At 37.2% G+C, this 22,751-nt stretch overlaps 1 protein-coding gene across 13 annotated transcripts in view; it reads left to right on the forward strand.

Moving 5' to 3' along the window:
- The window catches only part of LOC113233565 (MAP/microtubule affinity-regulating kinase 3-like), a 324,769-nt gene that overhangs the window by 243,543 nt on the left and 58,475 nt on the right, over positions 1-22,751 (forward strand). For 12 of the 13 annotated variants that reach the window (XM_026468704.1, XM_026468702.1, XM_026468700.1 and 9 more), the window contains 2 exons: positions 19,900-19,996; positions 22,283-22,431. In XM_026468704.1, coding sequence (XP_026324489.1) covers positions 19,900-19,996; positions 22,283-22,431 — 246 coding nt within the window. Of the gene's footprint in view, positions 1-4,778; positions 4,875-19,899; positions 19,997-22,282; positions 22,432-22,751 lie in introns of those variants that run through there. The other variant, XM_026468705.1, reaches the window with a different exon arrangement.

The following is a 22,751-nucleotide window of genomic DNA, read 5'->3' on the forward strand; positions in this document are numbered from 1 at the left end:
GGATGAAACTTTTTAGAATCACTACAATTCCTTGTCGCATTGATCATCTTGTCGGGGACATTGGTAAATGACGCTATACAAAACCAAATTTAACCGAAGAAGGTTTTAAAGTTATTACTTTGTTATTTCAATTTCTACAACTTTCATTTTTACACAACCATTCATTTATGTTGGCTACGGACTGTTAACTATAGATTCCCGTAAATCTTGTTAATTTACTTGCCACGTCATCTACGCGGATCAGATTTTGCCGCGTACTGTGATGTGATGGCTTTCTTTTAGTCAATCGCAACTAAAATAGCGGGTCCCAATCATATAACTACAGCACTAGCATGCAAAACTCAAATTGGCTACATGTTTCAGATACGTGGTCCAATGCTAGTTGCACACGGAATTTCCCTATCCCCGACGATCTATTTCTTGAATCCTATACTCGTAGTCTAGAAAATTTTCTAGTTTCAGGCTAGGTAATTTTAATTGTCATGCTTGTTTATTACTTTAGTGTGGCGAAGAGTTCGCGCGTTGACCCCCAACCATTGTTCCACCGCCATTGTTAGCTCACAATGAGAACTCCGGCAAGGTGTTCGACATTCCTCTTACAATCCGACCCCAGGTTGTGACTTTGGTATAAAAGTTGAGTCGATCACTGTCCAAAGGTAAGCTGCGGAATTTGGACCAGAGCTTTGGGCGGTGCCCATCTCCAAGTAACCAGCGGATGTTAGAAATTTTGATTCAATGTTACTGAGCACGCCAATGCCATTTGTCCTATTTAAGGACTCGCTCACGGCTAGGGCATCGAAGAAGAATGGTGGCCGTATTAGTGTCGTTGTGCGGGTTAAATGAAAATTGAACAGAGGGTATTTGCGCTGGTGGACGTAACGTGATATTGGCGGGATAAAAAAAGGAATTCGAACCAATAGAGGGGGGGGGGGGGGGGGGTTAATTATATATAATATAATTAATATATAATATAATTAATATATAATATAATTAATATATAATATAATTAATATGTAATATAATTAATAATTCCTCCTCCTTGTGCAACCATCGAGTACCAATTCATCCCTAGTTAAAATCCCCTAGCAACACCAAAAGAAGAAATTTAGATTTTTTAAATTTGAACTTAAGAATTTTTGTACCTTTTACATAAAATGCGACTTGCACATGCCTCTATAATCACTTGGCGTTTTATACAGTTCGGTACTGGCCTAATGCAGCAAGCGAATATCTATACGTGAAAACTGAAAATCGCCAATTGAACCTTCATCTATGATTTATGTGTGTAGTGGATAAATAAATAGATTTTTATTTATTTATTTAATTTTCTTTAGACCACAGAAAAATTTCCGGTGTCGTGGTTACTTTCCTATACCTAAGTTTTATTGGATGCTTGTGTTGTGTAAGCCATTATGTGACACCTTCCTTATCAACTTGAGTTATCGACTGACTAGGGTCTCGTAAACAAGCAAAGGTCTTCAATTAATCTGTTTCGTCACTCATCTCTATTAGTCGAATAAATAACAACTCGTCTGGATAAAGTTATTTGCTCTTATCACAATCGTTTGAGTTTTCCTACGCTTGTTGCAATCGTTCAAGAATTGCGAATAGAAATATCGTGAGATTGTACAGCTTCTTGAAATAAAAAAATAAGCAACAATTCTATTGAATACTCACTTTGCTACCACTTGAGCGCTATTACGCGGATCGCGCGGATGTTGTGTGTATAGAGGTACAAACTTACGAGATCCAACGCGGACATGATCGCGTGTTCAAATTGGACACTTTGGATTAAACTGACTTTTACGACCGTTTGTATATGTGAATATGTAGTTTTAGGTATGAGAAATTGTTTCCTTGACTTTTAGTAGCAATAGAGGTCCTTGTGAAAGAGTTCGTTCAGTGGGCAGATGTGTACAAAAATTAATTACAAAGAGCAACCCCTAGAGTTTCTTGCTCAGTCTTCTCTGAGGAATCTGCCTTACGAATGAGTGGTCGATTTTAACCAATGTGACATTTCAAGTGTATTAATGCTTACCTATGAAAAAAAGACTTATATTGATTTTCATTTTTTTGTAGTTGCATACGAAGCTAAGCTAAGAAAATACTTAATAAGTACTGACACGTGCGGGTGTGAAGGACGGGAGACGGGCGACATATTTTATATAACTAGCTGGATCATTGGGTTGGTTACCTCGGTTGGCTTAGGTCGCAGTATGAAACGAATATATAAGGTACTTTCTTATCTTTCTGCCCCCGAGCAGTAATGTAAGCATTTGTCCGCTCAGATTTAGAGAGGTAAAGGTGGTATTGAAAATATAGGCACACGAGACTTGTCAGTTTCATGTCTCAGGTTGATAGTGGCAATGCCTTTCCGATCTTTGCTACTTAAATCGTTGAGTACTGCAACTGACTTTTGCCACCCGGCCCCCGAGTTGTTTGTCATGTCACTTCATGTCATAAGAAAGATCATGCAGTGGGATTATCAGACGATTTTATTTATAATCTTCCTGGTACAGGAGATTCCTCTGGTCTAATTTCTTGAAAGTAAAAAAGTATTTCCGAGGTATATCCATACCGACCCTGCGTTGCTTGCTTGTGAATATCCCGTCCAACTTGACTTGTGTAGCAGCAGTAGAGCTCTTTGTGAAAGAGTTCGTCCAGGGAAGTACTGCCACCTTACCTATTCCTGCCGCCAAGCGTAATGTTAGCATTACTGCGTTCCGGTTTAGGTGCTGGTAAAATTACACACAGGACTTATTAACTTATTACTCAGCGTGACGGGCGCAGTGGCAGTGCCCCTCAAATCTTTGCGATTTAAAGCTCTGAGTGGCACTGCAACTGTTATGGACAGGCGTGTAGCTTACCATCAGCGCACGACTTGTTCGTCCCGTCACTTGATATAATACAAAAATTCTTCGGATACAGAATTAACTGCGACGAAACTTGATATCCTTTCCAAGGTCAGGCGGTATTTGACACCGATATAGTTTCATACACTATACATTCCGATCACGTAATAGGATGCTGCTTTCATCTTCAGGACGGGTGCTGAATATCAGCTTGCCATTTTTGCCATTTTCGACTCTGTGGGTTAGTGTGTCAGAAAAGTAATCAATATTACTGCCTTTGTGGAAACGAAACTACGGTGCCTTGAGCACCTTCGTAAGGTTGCCTTTGTAGGCATTTTACCGTATACGCTTCGGCGATCGTGCGGCGGAATTTTACGAATTGATTTCGTAATTCCTTTTCTATCAACGACAAACAAAACTTGGCTTGGGTTCTTGAATTTTTGATGAAGGGGTTATATGCAAAGTTCCAATTCAAACGAAGCGTTATTGACTTTACGTTTAGGTATAATATAGTTAGAATGAGCGTCGCCCTGGTTTGGCATGGTCACAGGTTGCGAGCGCTGACATTTTTTCTTTGTGTTTGGTCTTTGTATTAATGTTTATAACAAACTAGTGGAGCTCATTTCACAAAAATATATGAATAACTGTGGCAAAACATCTAGAATATAGTTATTAAGGTTTTTTATGATACCAAGTGGTAAGAGACACGCATATTGAAAACAGTTGCAGTGCCACTCAAGAGCTTTAAATTACAAAGATCTGAGGAGTACTGCCATTACACCCGTCACCCTGAGACATATGTTGACAAGTCCCATGTGCCTGCAATTTCAACAGCAGACCTTAAAGGGGGCATTCATTATCCTGCATTACAGTCCGCCTTGTCGTCCGCCGCGTAATGCAGGATTATGAGTGTAGTCGCAGCGTGCAAAAGCCATCCTGCAATCATCCTGCGACATTCCATACGTGGGCCATACGCGGCGTACTGTCATGCAGGTAGTGAATGGGCCATTTTTGCCTTAAAAACCGGAACGTAGTAATATTCACATTACTGCTTGGTGGTAGTACTTTCCAGAACGAACTCTTTCACAAGGAGCTCTACTGCTACTAATGTATTAAGTTCCTATTTACTGTTTATTATCTTCTTTTTGACGGCCGCCTGTTGTACTCCGTCTTTTGTCTGTACATACGTCCTTTTGTGCAATAACGAGAATAGTACGACTGTATTGTAATTAATTGTCTTGTAGCGTTTAGCTTCTTCTTCCTTGATGTGGACAACTAGGAATCACAATTCCGTCTATTCTCCGTTAAATAAAACGAATGTAAGTACCTCATCGTCCACCACAAAGTCATAGCCATCAGGCGAGATTGTGAGCATGAGAAATGATATCACGTGTATTTAACATTTTTGCAAATATAAACGCAATGCGATTTATTGTTGTTGTTATATTATCAGTTGCTCCCGTTATTCCTCTGATTAAACGGATGACGTAGCCTACAATATTTATAAAATTATTATCTTAAACTCAGTTGGATTTCAAAGTGTTTACTTAGCTGTCGGATTTTGTGTTCAGATTAAATTAAATCGAAAGAAAAAAACAACAACAAGTAACTTTGAAATATTGGCGTTTTTAAAAATATATAAAATCATTAACTCAACAGCTTTTATCGAAAATGTATACTTAGTGAAAAAATAGCACGATTTAGTGATTAGTTTACAAATGATAATCTCGCTTGTTTTAAAATTGTGTTTTCGTTCTAGGAAGTACATACCCTTAACCGCAGCCATTAAGAATTAATAAAAAGTAATAAGTGTGTTATTCTGGCCAAAATAAATATTAATTAAAATTACTAAACTAAGTTAAACGCACAGGTTGCGTGGTTTTTTTCGTGAAGTGTAAAATTACAGTTGTCAAAATAAATCCCCAAACGATGCGCCATCGGGTCCTGCCCCTACTGGCCCCGGTGTTTCTTTCGAAGCTATGGAGGAGGAGACGAGCGAAAGCCATCGAGAAGTTCCACGGGGTATAACATCATTTCAAATACTGCATGCTGTTTAATCGTCCATTACGGCCCTTTATACTGCCTCCGTGGCCGAACGGTTACCATGCCGTACTGCCACGCAGAGGTCCCAGGTTCGATTCCCGGGCCGGGAGAAATGTTTGTATGGCTTACATTTATTTCTCTCGTGAGTTTGGGTGTAATTTGTGGTTGTCTATGTGTGTGTCCATGGCACCCGCGACATAGGGTTTCCCTAGTGCGGGGCTATGTTGAGTGTGTGCGTTATTTATTTATTTATTATACAATGCCATTGTCACGGCCAGAGACAGAATGAGGTTACCGTAATACGAATAGCGCGCAAACGTAATTGCGAAATTGAGCACAGAACGCATGCGGCTATGATACAATTTTGCAATGTGTTTATTTTTTACTGTTATGTATTGTAAATTCTGCCATATTGCCATATATTTGGTGTTCAATGTTGCACGTAACAGTTACTTTTCTCGACTTGATGTAAAAATATCGAGCCATTACCGACGACTTAGTGCTATAGAAAAGTAACAAATTTTACAGTTTTTTTTTTCAAATATTTATTTACTATATTTCTATAATAATATTCTATAATAATATTTCGATACTAAATTGAAGTTTAATATATAATAATGAATTTCGTAACTGAGTGCATAATAGCTAAATTTTTTTTAAAACATCCGTTAAGCCATTTTTGACGTTTACAATATTTTTGCTATCTCCATTTGAAGATTTTTATGGCTTTCAAACGTCAAATATAACATTTACGAAAAAGGTGCGACAATTGTTGCATATTTTTAATCGTAAACGACGAATTGTGATGTCCTATGTGGAATGCGATAACAAGTGGGATCGCTTACGTTTTTTAATATTGATTCTGTCGGTTACCTGCACTAAAATATAAATAAATATTAGACATCGCATACGTTGCTCTGATCCCAAAGTAAGTAGCTAAAGTACTGTGTTATGGAAATCGGAAGCATCGACGACGGTACCACAAAACACACAGACCCGAGACAATATAGAATAGTTATTTTCTACATTGACCCGGCCGGGAATCGAACCCGGAACAGAGAGGACGAAAAAAAAAAACTGACTATAAACTTATCGTTTGCTGTAATTTCTATTTCATATAATTTTGGCGGGAAATGTCGACGCATACTTGTCCTTTATAGTTTAAAATATCATTTGCAATAAAAACGCTGGTTAGGTAAAACTATCGCTTACGATAAGTCGGCGGTCATGCCTCGATATCATTAGCCTAAACGCGTTGAGCACTTTTGATTTTGCACTGTTAGGCTCAACTCACACTGGCGCAGAGTCGAAGCGTCGCGACGCGTCAAGTTTTTCGCCTATAGCATATTCATCTATATTTTCCAATTATTAAGGCACAAATTTGTGTTTTGCAAATATGGAATCGAGCGACGAAAAACTTGACGCGTCGCGACGCTTCGACTCTGCGCCAGCGTGTGTTGAGCCTTATATCCGTAAGTGCCATGGGTTATTTGATTTTAAATTCGGGACTGATATATATTTTATTTGCCTTGACGTTTCGGTCGTATTGCAACGTCTATGGTCTCCAGGGGACTCTTGTCGAGGTAAATAAAATGTTTTTGTACACGAATAAGTTCCGAATTCAAAATCAAATAACGTGTGAAAATCGTGAATGTTTTAACCAGTGTAAGTGTCATAGCGTCGCTTTGCTTTCTCAAACTCGTATCTTAAAGCACAAAGTTACTGAAATGCAAAAAATGGATTGTATATACAAATTTTGCAGGTTGATTTCACATCGCATTTCCTTCATATTCACACACTGACTTTTACCTATTCTTAAAATAATGCGTCCAAATTAACACCCTTGATAAGAAATTTAAAATAAGTAGAAAGTTTTGCCAGCTCCTGAATAACCAATCTCTATGAGATACTAGTTTGACGTACGGCATCGATTTGTTGTTTATTTTGAGTACATTATAACACATATGGACTCTTTGTGGTCTGAATAAACAAGATTTAAATTTGAATTGCCAGTATAATGGGGACTTTTGAGCCAGTCACCATACAGAGGGCCTAATATGAACTCTTATTTTTACAGTTTACGCCGTAAAGAAACTACCCTGTAATTTCGTATTATGCACTGGTAATACCAGCCAATCAGCGTACACGTGACACTAGGCTGTCTTCTGCCCAAAGTTTGGCTGGCAATATCGTATTACAAACGTTATTTTGACATTTTATAGACGGTTGATCTGTTAAAAAGTAACAGTTATAAACCATTCAGTTTACAGTGTCTTGGTGTAGTAGTTTATTGAATTGTTTTGTGCTTAATTGTATAATAATTATTATAATATGGAGTTCTTAGGTTTTCGTGATTGTTACACATAGGAAATGAAACTATTTTTCCGGATTTAAATCGCGTATATTTGTTTTTTGAAACAAACCGACATGTCGGGCCCTTTACAGGTCCCATGGTCACATGGACAGGTGTAACACCGTAACTTACTGGTAAATATTCGTCCATGTTTTTAACCGACTTCAAAAAGGAGGAGGTTCTTCATTCGATTGTATGTTTTTTTTATATATATGTTACGCGATAAGTCCGGTATTTGTGAACTGATTTTCATGATTCTTTTTTGTTGGAAAGAGGGTACCTCCATTGTGGTCCCATTTAATTTTGAAGAAAATTCACCTCTAACGCATGAACATTCATTTTTATAAATAGCGCACAAATTTTAAAAGCAATTATTTTAATGGTTGGTTTTGCTATTCTCCAATTCAAGACGTTTTTCTCTCTGAATATGCTTTGAGTAGTGAGAACCGATTTTTATTATCTCCTGTGTCAAGTCCTGTACAGTGGCGAACTAGGGGATATTGCAATAAAACTTGGCAAATAGATGTAATTCCACGTACTTTTGAGGTCGGTTTTTTAGTACTCTGTACTGAGATTATTGAACGTTACTCTTGAAAAAGCACGAGCTAGTCAAGTCTTAGACAAAATAACCAGCGAGGAGTTAGCGAATATGTATGTCGTAATACGAATTTTATCCAGTTAGTTTTTGGGCGTAAAAAGAATTGCCTGGAACTTGCATGGATTTTTAAAAGTTCATAATACGCCACCAGGGCTCGTTTTTTATGTTAGTAATTTGTGGCGAAATCTCTTGTAAATTCCTGTTTTTGTGTTTTACTACGTATTGACGAAGCCTAGTTCTGATCTATGGGTTATTGATTTATGATCATTTTTTTCATCGACGGTTAAGGTCTGGGATAGTGACCAAGCGTTCGTCTGTTTTACTTAAAAAAGTTTTCAAAGTTTTCAATAGAGTTGAAAGTCGTAAAACCCAGCGTTTAAATATAACGTAGCAGGAATTACATTGTAGCTACACACAATAGTACTAGTTCTTCCCGTTCCTTGGAATTATAGCTTTAATACCCTCATGTTTTCCGAGCTAAAGGCTGGTGCTATCCGGGACATTAAATCTGGGACATCCGGGCACAGCGACGGGGTGAAGGACCGCCGAAAACCCTGCCTGTTTATTGTAGATAACTACAGCCTCTTGTTTACGATATTCTCTTGTGTAAGATGTAAACAATGACAAGTTTTATCTAAAAGCAATCGTAGTCCATGTTAGGTAGAAACGATATTTAAATCTAAGATGTGAATTGCCTACTGCCTGTATATACAGTGTGTTTTTTAACTGGGTCGGTGGTATGGGGAATTGCGAAACTATAGGAGATACAGGGAAACTGTCTTAGGAACCATTAAGTCTTTTTTTAACCGACTTCAAAAAGGAGGAGGTTCTCAATTCAACTGTATGTTTTTTTTGTGTGTGTTACGCGATAACTCCGGAAATTTGTGAACGGATTGTGATGATTCTTTTTTGTTGGAAAGAGGGTACCTCAGATGTGGTCCCATTTAAATTTGAAGAAAGTATTCCACCTCTTAGGGGATGAATGACTTTTCAGGTCGGTTTTTTAGTACTCTGTGCTGAGATTATTATGATTTTAATTTTGGCATAGAACATTTTTTGGTCAAGCCTGAGTTGCCTATAAAAATGAACAAAATTTTTTTTTAATGCTGATCGATTCAGTCTCATGTGAGGATCATTTCATTGTATTGGACGGAAAAAATCGGGACACCAGAAGTTGGGCAAATTTAATAAAAGTTTTTTATACAAAACGAATAAAATTGACTATTTTTTTGTACCCTGATAGACTTAGTTACATGTGTAATTTGGTTGCCACGACATGTACGCGGATTGGATTTGACCACTAATCTTAGAACCAGTTTTGGTAGCAGTAGAGTTTGTGAACGACTTCCTCCAGCAAAATACTGCCACCATACCTATATCTGCTGCCAAGTAGTAATGTCAGCATTACTGTTTTCCGCTTTTGAAAGATAAGGGTGCTGGTGAAATTACAGGCACATGGGACTTGTCAGGTTATGTCTCAGGGTGACGGGCGCAGTGGCTGTGCCCCTCAGAGTTTAAAGCTCTGAGTGTCACTTCGACTGTTATGGAGCAGGCGTGTAGCTTATCACCAGACACACGACTTGTTCGTCCCGTCATTTGATAGATTTGATGAGGAACTCTTCTCCGGTTAAACGCCTCAAATGGTAGAACCTAGTGTATTTGTCAGTTGTAATAATTTTTAACTTTCATTATTGACTATTATTTACATTTTGAAAATTAATGATTATAAATTTTAAAAAATTTGTTATTTCCGTCTGAGTTTGAACAGTGAATTAATGGGACACAAGACGTGGAAAAAAGATGGCGGATACGCTTTCTTCTTTTGTTTGAACGGTTATAAAAATTAATTACACATATAAAACTCTTTATTGAAGTTTAGGTAAATTAAATAACGCACACACTCATGGCCCTGCAGTTGGGAAATCGCGGGTGCCATGGACACGTAGACAACCACAAATTACACCCAAACTCAAAATAGAAATAAATGTAAGACATACAAATATTTCTGCCGGCCCGGGAATCGTAACGAAAGCCGATGCGTGGCAGTCCAGTATGGTACCAATGCTTCCACGGAAGCAGTTAAGTGGTTGTATGTTATCGTCGAGGGTAGTGCAGTTACGCGTAACTAGCATTTGATTTTGAGTCTCCATTTCGGTAATTTTCCGCGTAAATGCCGTGGCAACCAAATTAGCGTGATTTACGGGAATCTATTGTTATCAGTCCGTAGACAACATAAATTGATGCTTACTGTGCCAAAATGGAATCCATTGAAATAATAAAAGTAATAACGTTAAATCCATCTCCTGTAAAATTTGATTTGACCCAAATGCGCGCTTTTTACTAATACTAGGTACATACGCGGATTTGCACTTTTACTTGCAGCAGCGACCTGAAAAAATCGTGTCAAATAACATTAGAATGAAGTAAGTAGGTTAAGAAAGCAATTCTTGACTTCTTTCAAACTCGAATAGCTTCGGATCTTGGACTTTGGAAAACAACACTGTAAGATAATATGCGTGTTTACATCGTTACACAACACAAGAGATTGTACAAAACATATATACTTTTCTCTAACAATCCATACATTATTTATTTACTAGAAGACGCTCGACGTGTGCTACTTTGCGAAGAGGTCAAGTATAACTGGTTTAGCATAAACACAATGACTCAAGATTATGTCTACCCCAAGCTGTCTATTCATTCTTAAAAATTACGTCACATCAGTTCTCTTTACAAGCGCGAGGCTGTCAGTCAGAGGTGAAACTGTTTGACTCGCGAATAAAAAATAACAATATTGTGATATCTCTTCTCTTCTCTCTCTGGTGGTTAGGAAGCTTTAAATCGCATAGATCTGAGAGTCATTATCACTGCATCTCTCACCCTGAGACATAAGTTGACATGACAAGGTTCATGTGTCTGTAACATTGACCTAGCCTGTATTTTCAGTAACATTATGTAATTTGAAGTATCGATTTCTACATTTAGACGACCTCAGTTACCCGCTCGCTGGATGAGAAGTCCCGGGTTCGATTCCCGGTAGGACCGGTTTGTGACTTTTAGAGATTGGCATTTTTTATAATATCTAGTGACCGGACGAACAAGTCTTGCGCCTGATGGTAAGCTACACGCCTGTCCATAACGGTTGCATTGCTACTCAGGTCTTTATTGCACAGATCTGAGGAGTACTGCCACTGCTTCCGTCACCCTGAGACATAAGTTGACAAGTCTCATGAGCCTGTTATTGCGTCAGCACCCTTAACCTTCAAAACCGGAGCACAGTATGCTGCACAGTATGCAGTGCTGACATTACTGCTTGGCGGCAGAAATAGGTAAGGTGGCAACTACTACCCTGGACGAACTTTTTCACAAGGAGGTCTCCTGCTACTAATTTACCATTTGCCACGTTTGGATACGTCTCTGATACAAACACATGGCATGACATTCCAATTAATTTTATAAAGATAGTTGTCGTGACAATTGTCTTGATAATAAACGCTTCGAACCCCGGTCTCTGGTTACCGACCCCTAATTCGCCGATATACGACGCCCTTTAGCCAAAACTCCTTTATTAGCTCACATTGAAAACACATTGAAACTCGCTCGACTATAGACGTTTTTATGTTCTCTTCCTTACCCGTTGATTACAGTGCTGATTGAGCAATGGTGTAATGGTTAAACTGAGTTTTTCACTATATGAGTGCTCTCGAACCGAGTGCGCTCGTACGAGTTAGATCGTATAGAAGTCCACTCGTTGGTTTACAAAGTCAAAGTGAAATAATCTTTATTTCATAGGTAAGCAAATTACACTTGAAATCGTCATACTGATTAAACTCTACTGCTCATTCGTAACGCAGATTCCCCTGAGAAGAATGAGCAAGAAACTCTAGGGGTTGCTCTTTGTAAATATACATTTGAATACATTTATCATTACAATATTTAATTTAAACATCTTAGATCGAGAATACCTGGAAGAACTAAACGGGTCACTACCAAGGATTTTTGTCATCCAAGCACGCAGAAGTTGCATAATAAGTAACCTTTACTATATAGTTTTTGTTTCTTAAAATATACATAATTTCGTTAAAAAAGATATCCATAATATTAACCTTACAACTAAGTCCAAACTCATGGTATCACGATTTCGTTTAACTAAAGTAAACGATTCTTTTATGCGGAACTGTATACGTTTTTCCGTATTAAGTTTACTATTTCCTAAGTTTAAAACTACATCAAAAGTGTTTTAATTGAAAAGTCATATTACAAAATTGTAGACTACGTGTTAGATAAAGATGTCTGGAAAGACAACATGAGTCAAGATTCCACACAAATCTGATTCAAAATGCATTCTATAGCATTTAAGTTTACTTGAAAAGAGCAATCCCTAGAGTTTCTTACTTGTTCTTCTCAGGGAGGTCAGCGGAGTGAACGAGCAGTAGATTAACAAATGACGTTTTCGAGTGTAAAATTTTTTAATTTTAATAATACCATTACTGTATTATTTGTAAGGGTAATTGCTGTAAATAACAGACACAGTAACAGACACAATGACAGACGCATGTCACTGCGTCAGGATGACGGACGCAGTGACAGTACCCCCAAGATCTTTGCGAGTTAAAGCTCTGAGTGACACTGCAACTGTTATGGATAGGCGTGTCACTTACCATCAGCCCCATGACGTGTTCGTCCCGTCAATTGGTATTTAAAAAATAATTGCCTCCTTGCACAATCAAGATGAGTTGTAGCATATATTTATGTTAACGGCTGAAGTACAATATCGTGAAAGCGAAAAAACAAAGCAAGAAATTTTTTTCTTTCTTTTTTTCTTCTATAGACCAGAAAATGGACTAAGTTCTTCAAATAATTTTGTTCGAGATGTGGAAGAAAACGATAAAAACACGTTTAAAACCTTATGGAGTCACGTTAATTCCACTTTTTCTTAATTGGCGCCATTTTGTTTTCATAAAATGATCCGGGTATACCTACTCGGAAAAAATAGGACCGTGTCCGAGTCTACTCTCATCGGATGCCGACGCCCGAGTGCGCACTGTTTACGTGTTTACACGTTACTACGAGTAGCATCCGACTAGTCATCCGAGAGGTCCCGGTCCGATAGAATTTGTATAGTGAAAACCCGGCTTAAGCTCGTACGGTTTTACACGTACATTAATTTTGTGAGCAAGTTGTTACTATCTAGATGACAAGTTTTTTGTCTTTACTTCTCACTTTAACCTGTTGAAGGCGAACGTGTGAACGACACGTTCGGCATTCCCCTCGCGACTCATGCTTATTGAATTATTTAAAATTTAATATAATATAATATTCGTTTATCGACATAAAAGATATTTTTAACAATGACGTATTGGCTATTGTTGGAACTGTGTCGAAATATGAATAACGATTTGAAATATTTACTATGTAACGGTTCTATTTATTTGTAAGTTAATTCAATTAAATTGCATTAACCATAAGTTACATAGGATGGAAAAGGCTTAAGGCGAGTCACCCGAAGAGAAGCTAGAGGAGAAGAGAGAGAAATATACGATAACACCTAAGGATATTATCTAAAAAATGTGTTAATTTGTTACACGATAGGATGTACTTTACTCGATTATATGAAATCCCGAAAACAGGCTAAAATAAATTCTAAAACGAATCATTTGAGAACAAAATATTTAACTTTCTAGAAATTTCGAGATATTTCTCTTTAAGTACTACAGAAGACCTGCAACATGTTTATTTTCACCTGCAATACTATTTATTTACTTATATATTTATAGATTTTAGTAGCAGTAGGGCTCCTTGTAAAAGAGTTCGTCCAAGAACGTACTGCAACCATTCTCATTTCAGCTGCCAAGCAGTAATCTGAACATTATTGCGTTCCGGTTTTGAAGGGTGTTGGTGCAATACAGGTACATTATTCTTGTCAACTTTATTTAACAGAAGAAGTGGCGGCGTCCACCATTTATTTGTGTATTTTTGTTCGAATTGGCACTAGAATTGTTATGGTTAGGTTGTTCATACCGCCAAAAAAATGCATGCTACACAATTGCGTTCATTACTCGACCAAATGTTCGTGTTACTTCTATCGTCACACATGTTAATGTCGTTAGTCGGTTTTTGAACCCGAATCCTTGACCCCAGGCGACTATGCCATTGCCATTCAAAATTTATCTACGGTAGAGGCGAGAATGTAGCATCTAACGTTTTTTTTTATCAAAATAGAGTTACATATTCGGAATCAGGAAAACAAGACCAACTTTTTTTTACTTCTGGGAGAATATTTGTGGTTGTCTATGGCACCCGCGATACAAGGTTTCTCTAGTGCAAAAAAAATTGGTTTTTTTTTGCATACACTATAGCCCCTATAGTGTATGCAAAAAAAAACAATTTGTTATGGAAATATATCTCAATAATTGTTGAATATATAGCTAGCTCAAAGGGCACAACTGACATCAATAATCAGATTTTTTTACTTTTAAATGTCATATTTGACATTTATTATGTTAAAACACTAATAGCGAAGCATTCCTTCTACTTAGTAATTGTACGGAACTATTTTGTTGCTATGCTCTTATTATGTATCGGGTCTTTCAACAAGAACTTTGTTTTCTAAAACAAAATAAAACAAAAAATTTAGATGAAGATGATTCAAATTTTTATTGTATTACAAAGAGAAAAGTTTGGCAATTATGAATGAAAAATGATATCTGGCAAATGTCCACCACGACCACGCTGACAGAAGTCGATTCTTTCATCAAAATTTTTAATCACTTTTTGGCAAAATGTCGGGTCTATTTCGGCTATCACATCACGGATTTTGAGTTTTAAGGCTGTAGTCGATTCGATTGGCTCCGTATAGACTCTGTCCTTAAGATAGCCCCACAAAAAATAATCCAGTGGTGTTAAATCACACGATCTGGCTGGCCATTTAACAGCAAAATTTCCGCATTTGGGCTTCTGAAAATCCTAGAGCGATTATTGAGAAGCCTTTGCATGCTCAACGTGTCACTGTATGGTGCGCTATGTGGTCTGGAGGCGTGATTGGGCCGTTTTTTTTCGAAGATGAGGCTGGAAACGCGGTAACGGTGAATGGATCACGCTAGCCTAGCATTGATGACATGGATATCACTGACATGTGGTTTCAACAAGACGGTGCCACATGTCACACAGCCAATGAGACGATCAATTTATTGCAAACCAAATTTGCTGATCGCGTAATTTCCCGAAATTCAGCTGTTAAATGGCCAGCCAGATCGTGTGATTTAACACCACTGGATTATTTTTTGTGGGGCTATCTTAAGGACAGAGTCTATACGGAGCCAATCGAATCGACTACAGCCTTAAAACTCAAAATCCGTGATGTGATAGCCGAAATAGACCCGACATTTTGCCAAAAAGTGATTAAAAATTTTGATGAAAGAATCGACTTCTGTCAGCGTGGTCGTGGTGGACATTTGCCAGATATCATTTTTCATTCATAATTGCCGAACTTTTCTCTTTGTAATACAATAAAAATTTGAATCATCTTCATCTAAATTTTTTGTTTTATTTTGTTTTAGAAAACAAAGTTCTTGTTGAAAGACCCTTTAGTTCAATTACAATATAATAACACAAAAAAGGTACAACTGAATACAATTGTGCCCTTTACTTCCACTCATGAGACAAATATTAAAAGTCACATTTAAATTAGTTATGCTCTTTACGTGCAGTAATATTTTTATATAGTTTTTCTACTAAATTAAAAGAGAAAATTGCTGATTAAAATACAATGAAACTTTCTGCATAAAACATTTGTGGTATGTATTTATAACGATTCAAACTACTTAATATCAAACGTACATTTTCATTATTCTTTTTATCAGAAAAGCCTAACAAATATTTAAACACATTTATCTCCGAATTTTGAATTCGCTATTTGTGCCTTTATTTCTTCCGAAGGTAGTAGCACTGCTGCTACATGTGACCGAAAAGGATATTTCCGTTATAAAATAAAACAGATTTCGTTGTAACGTGTAACACTAGGTATATATCATTTTTGTGCAAACACTCTCCTAGGACTTCCATTGAGTTTGTTTAGTTTCCTTTTTGCTCTTTTCATTTGCCCTTTTCTTTATATAGGATAGCTTTTAAGCTTTAAGGAAATTAAAGTAAAAATTCGGGGGTATATTTTTCTTGCGAATTTGAGTTTTAACAACTCTTAATGGGTTCTTTTTACGAGAGGATATAAATTCATAAATCAACGTTAAAGCGTGAAACACTGAAAGTGGGTGATGGTTGGGCGCGTACCGGGTCAGGACCCGACCTGCACCCTTCTCGCGCCCGCGCTGTATTACCGTCCATATAAATACACGGAATTACACACGCCTCGCTCCCGACCAGACACGCGCCCGACCCGCACCCGCTTTCAGTGTGTTTCACGCTTTAGTGTAAAATTCAGGTTATATAACACTAATAATGACCGTACTGAAAATTTCCGAAGGTACTGAAAATCTCATTTTAAAAGTTTGATGGGAATACAGAAATGTGCACAAACAAACTTCTATCTGACTACTTCCGTGGCCGAACGGTTAGGTCTCAGGTTCGATTCCCGGGCCGGGGGAAATATTTGTACACCCGCGACACAGGATTTCCCTAGTGCGAAGCTATGTTGAGTGTGTGCGTGTGTGCGAGTGTGTGTACCTGAAGTGCATATCCCTTCTTATCAACGTAGTTCCTGAATCTTATTGTCAATAAACTAAAGTCGATTTTCGTGTTCTACCAACTAGCAAGTGGACAGACGATTCCCCTGATGGAGGTTTACCACTGCCTGTAAATATTTGCAATTGTCAGCGTGATGAGGGTCTAAGGCGCAGTGAGACCTGAAATAAACGTTTTCACGTTATGTAACAACACGGAAAACCCGTTATTCAACATAAAAAAAAAACACAAATTCAACGTGTTTTTTTTAACTGGGAATGAAAACTGGAGACACCGGTAGTGATTTTTTTTTATTATACCAAGTCACGGGACGAAGAAGTCGTGGGCCTGTTCATAACAGGTGCTATGCCACTCAGAGCTTTAAAACGCAAAGATTGGAGGGGCACTGCCACTGCGCCCGTCACCCTGAGACGTAACTTGACAAGTCCCACGTGCCTGTAATTTCACCAGCACACCCTTCCAAACCGGAAAACCAGAAATAGTAAGGTATTTATTAGATATGCGACTGCGAACAGGTCTAGGGCATGCCCTAGTTAATAACAACATATTATTACCGTCATTATCATAATTACATTTCCTCGAGTTCGAAGAATAATAACATCAACATTAAGCCGTTTTCTAAGATAAATGGCAATGGCACAGATTATTTTAGATAATTGCAGTGTCATCCTTTGAAGCGACCTCGTTTCGAAAGGCAGGAATTAGTGTTAAAATGGAGGCATTAATAACAGCAATAATACGCGCAACAACCACTTCAATTACTTGGTTTCAAACTAGGAAATTCCCTACTAAACTATGAGTACCAGTAGAGTACATTGTGAAAGATTTCGTCCAGGGAAGTACTGCTACTAGTGGCGAGGCGTCCATATAACTCGATTCCCATCTCTCACTTACCTAAAATTTTCCACGTATTATCAAGTATTATAAATATTTTAAAGTAATTATTATTAATACAAAGATCGAACACTCAGAAAAAATTCCTTCGATCCGGCCGGATTCGAACCGAGTTCTTCTAGCATACCGTGCCAGACGCTATACCAACTAAGCCATGGAACGAACCAGCGGACCTCACGAATTTTTCTGTGTTTGTTGTCGTGTCTTTGCATTTGGTTTTTTCAACGACTTTTTAGCCGTAGCGCCATCTATGAGAAATCTTAAGTATTTCGTCACCCACTTAGATACCTTTACAGCTACCAGCCCTGGCTTGAGATGTCGCTATTCGTTGTATTTACGTTTGTTTTGAACTGATATTCAATTATTTTTTATGTGAAATTACTCCACTAGTTTGTTATAATTATTGATACAAAGATCGAACACTCAGAAAAAATTCCTTCGATCCGGCCGGATTCGAACCGACGTCTTCTAGCATACCGTGCCAGACGCCGTACCGACTAAGCCTTATTTTAAAGTAATTTACTCACTTTTACGTATAGAATAATTAACCAGTAAAGTAGAGTGTGCTAGTGTCTTGTGTGCTAATAAGTGCTGTGTTTGATTGTCGCCAAGGCGCCACTTGTTAAGGCAAGTGTTCTTTGTTTTAATAATAATAATAATACTTTATTTCGGACCAACAACAGTTATCCATAGTTTGTTAGTAAAGAACTTAGGAATAAGGTTAGTATGATGCTATTCAAATGCTAAAATTACAATAAAATAAGTAAATAATAATGTTAAAAAAATGAAAAACAAAAAAATATACAATTAAAATTCAAAAATAAACCACGAATTACAACATTAAATATAAAATTATAAAATTGAAATTAATTTAACACACTCGTGTAAACTTAAACTAAACCGCCACATGAGGTTTCATCCAGTGGGCCTGGATGGGGCAGTCAATTTTATCAACCACAATTTTTAGAATGCTGTTGCCAAAGCGAGGCAACCCGCTTCCTCAGAATGGCTTTGCTCTGGCTTCACTAAAGACAAATTTGACGCCTCGCCACTGACTGCCATCACACCTATTTCTGCCGCCAAGCAGAAATGTTGCCGTGTTCCGGGTATGAAGGATTATGGGTGCTGGTAAAAGTAAAGGACCATGGGACTTGTCAACTCCGGTGGGAAGCGACATGCCTATCCATAACAGTTATCTGATCTGAGGGGCAATGCTACTCCACCCGTCACCCAGAGAGATAAGTTGACAAGTGCCTATAATATCATCAGCACTCTTACCCTTCAATACCGGCACGCTATAACTAGATGGCGGGAAACATAGGTTGGCAGTACTTCCTTGAACGAGCTCTTTTACAAGGAGCTCTAGTGCTACTTATATAATATGATATTGAAATTGATTGGTATTCCATTGCCAATTAGATTTTATAACGAAGATTATTTAACTGTCATACTAATCATATAATTTCCTACGATAATTCCTACTGCTTGTAGCAGCGGCATCTCGTTTTAATATAGTATTGTGCATTTATGTCAAATTGAAGATCATGTCTACGTCAAAATATGGGTAATAAAATGAATGTATATAAAAATAAATTGGAAAAGAAATACGAAATTAACTTCGCAAAAAATGATGTGGGAATTCAGTTTAAATTAGCAGTTATAGTGAGTGTATGTTTAAACGTTTTGTGTTTTTGTATTTTAAGCTTTCTTTCACCACGCTTAAAATAATATATTTTAAGAAAAACCTATGAAATCAATGATCATGTAAAGATGATACGAACACATGGTACTTCCAGTTATTAAATTTTAGTTTAGTGATGACTTAAAGATCATTCTTTCTTAAAGATCATTCTGATGAATTTGACCTATGATTAGTAGTTTTAATCGATGTGAGGATTACAAATGCAATTTGATTATCTACGAATTAAATATATTTGATTGATGATTGATATATAATAAAAAACGTAACAATATTAATCCTAAGCAGAATCGTCACATGAGATACCGAGGTTTATCTAGTTATAAAATAAATTCACCCCCATAGTTCCACGTTTACTCGCGTCGTTTCTCTAACACGCCTTCCTGGCGGAAGTGGCCAGTAGCGTGCTGAGCCAATGTCCGTGCCCGTTTGGGCACCCTCCGGTTTGCTGCTTAATTTATTACACAGGTTAAAGTCTTCGCTATTTTATCCTGTGGCGAGGTCAAGGCTATCAGTGGCTAATTGTTAAATAACCTTCAGGAAATAATACATTTATAAAGTCTGAATTGCTCACACGTCTTATAAGTTTTAAACAGAACGACACCACTCTTACACGGCGACTGAGCGTTTTTAAGAAGGTTTTTATTGTCACTTACATAAATAGAAAATCACATCCTTTTTAATTTATATAGCCGTTTTTACGTAAAGATTTGATGTGAGTGGTTTATGTGTACATATTTAATAACATTTGTTTATATTACAGAGCGCGTCGGACACTTCGACTGGAGCGGGCGGCGGCGCCTCCACCGGCAGCACCCGTGTCTCCTCGCGCAGTCGCACTAATGAGGAGCCTCATATCGGTCAGTATAACATAAAAACAGTACAGAGTACTAAAAAACCGACCTCAAAAGTCATTCATCCCCTAGGTTGCCACCTTTAGAGGTGGAATAGTTTCTTCAAATTTAAATGTGACCACATCTGAGGTACCCTCTTTCCAACAAAAATAGAATCATTAAAATCGGTTCACAAATTTTGTTGTTGAGTTATAGTGTAACATACATAGAAAAAAAAACATACAGTCGAATTGAGAACATCCTCCTTTTTTTGAAGTCGGTTAAAAATGTCATTTAACACGATACAATCAAGAATAGAAAGAAGTAGTGATGGGCTGAATTTAGATTTTGACGAATACCGAAGCGAATATTCAGCCGAATAAATAAATAAACGATTTATTGCATCTGTCGCTTTAATTCCTTCCATGTCTCATTTGATCTTAATAGACATGCAAAGAAGTTATCCATTTTGAAAAATCTTTCTACAATTCGTCGTAGGCTATAATATATTAACTAGGTAAATGTTTGAATATTTAGAATAAATAATGTTCGGCAGATTTTTATAAGGAATAGTCGGCCGAATACAAATACTGGGTACACCTGCCGAACATGCCAAATATCGAATATAAGACGTATATCCGGCTCACCTCTAGAAAGAAGTAGCAGATGTACATTTTACAGAGCACACAGAATTGAACACTAAATGCTTGCAATAGCATTATAAACGTTACGCTATGTTCATGAAGTTTGTGTTCAATTTTAGAACGCACTGAAACACCTATAGCGGTTATATCATATAGTCCTTTGTCTATATTCTTTACAAAAGGGACATACTAAAGCCGTATTTGAAAATTATGATGTGGAACTTTTTGTTTATCGCATGCTTTTGTCTATCTCTAAAAAAGTATCGAATTTAGTCGATAAGACAGCTTTAGCACCTTCCACCATGTTAAATGTATTTGTTGCGGTTTTATTATAGCAAGGGTACGAAATATGCGTTAGAATGTTATCTTTCCGGTTTTATTAGGTTATTTACATACTAAATAACGTACTAATTACATATATGACACTGCATAATACCTTCGGTGTTAAGTAACTTCAAATTGCTCTCGAATGCATTAACATGCCGAAGCGTAGGAGGTAAATTTTGGCGCCTGACGCTTTGTTAATGGCAAAACAGATACGCGTTATCTTTAGGTACACGTTGTAATTCCTTTCCAGATATGTTTTTTTAAATTTTAAACGATATTATATACATAAAAATACTTATATATTTGTATCGCAATAACAATGAAACAACATTTTTTTACCATTAAACGTGCCAACGTGGATTATTTTTCCAAATTCAATTATATTGGTAGACGTGACTGTCCTTTATTAAGGGATTACTTTTTTTTATAATATCAAGTGACGAACGACGGGACGAACAAGTCGTGTGCCTGGTGGCAAGCTACATGCCTGTCCATAACAGTTGCAGTGCCACGCAGAGCTTTAAATCGCAAAGATCTGCAGGTCACTGCCACTGCGCCCGTCACCTTGAGATATAAGTTAACAAGTTCCATGTGTCTGTAATTTCACCAGAACCCATACCCTTCTAAACCGGAACACAGTAATGGTCACAATCTGCTTGGCGGCAGAAATAGGTAACTAAATACTGAATATAAGTTTGTTCCTTAGCATGTTTGATAACTGATGCACCATCTTTCAATTTTGTCAAACTCACCACGCAGTGTATACAGTAGGCTTAGTACGACATACATTCCTCTATGCGAGAATGAAATAGAAACCATTTATTACATAACGCCACAACACAATAATACACAGTAAGAAATGTGAAAAAAAGGTAAAGCTAAATTAAAACAAAAATAAAGTAGAATAACAAAACAAAAAATAAATAAAATAATTCAAAATAAAATCTTAATAATAGTAATGAAATGACCACAAAGATAGTCAACACTATTGTGTACTAAGTAGAGGTCATGTGTGCGGCTGTGGCGTATGTAAAAGGATCCACTCAGTTAATGTCACCGAGAAAAGGTTGTGACGCTGATTTTCAGTCGACCCTAAACGCTAAATAGCAGTATCCCACGCTTTATATCGCGCAAGTCGTGTTAGCTCTACTGAACATTTAATTTAAAAAAAGAATAACTTAAATCCTATTTTGATTTCAATTAAATATAATGGTATATGTGGCCAGTGTTTCATATGAACGTCGTTGTGATTCAACCGTTTATTAGCGTTCTTCTGAATATGAGTATTTTACCCTTTTTCACTTTTAACTTTTCACGTAACTTTTATATCTCAATATTACAGGGAAGTATAAACTCCTGAAGACGATCGGCAAAGGCAACTTCGCGAAAGTGAAGCTCGCGAAGCATGTACCCACCGGCAAGGAGGTGGCCATCAAGATTATCGATAAAACCCAGCTCAACCCCGGATCGCTGCAGAAACTTTTCAGAGAGGTGAGATTTATTGCCATTAACGTGATTATATTTTCACCCGAAACTTTTTTTCGTTCCACTTGAAGAGGAAAGTTATCATCTCGATAACTCCAATGAACACTTAATTTTTGGAAAATGAAAAACAGTGAAATGAAAAACATTGTTTTTTTCACAATTTTTTTTTCAATTTTGTTTTTTTTTTGTTTTTTTATTTTTTCTCACAAAATTTGGGAAGAATAATATTAGTAAATAAATATGGCTGTTTATAAAAATAACAGAAAAATTACCAACAAATAAAGCTGCGTTCTTTGAAGGTATCAATTGTACGTGATATAGAAAGA

The sequence above is a fragment of the Hyposmocoma kahamanoa genome, unplaced genomic scaffold (assembly GCF_003589595.1).
Source record: "Hyposmocoma kahamanoa isolate Upper Pololo Valley unplaced genomic scaffold, ASM358959v1 79, whole genome shotgun sequence".
In the NCBI taxonomy this organism is placed as follows: Eukaryota; Metazoa; Arthropoda; class Insecta; order Lepidoptera; family Cosmopterigidae; genus Hyposmocoma; species Hyposmocoma kahamanoa.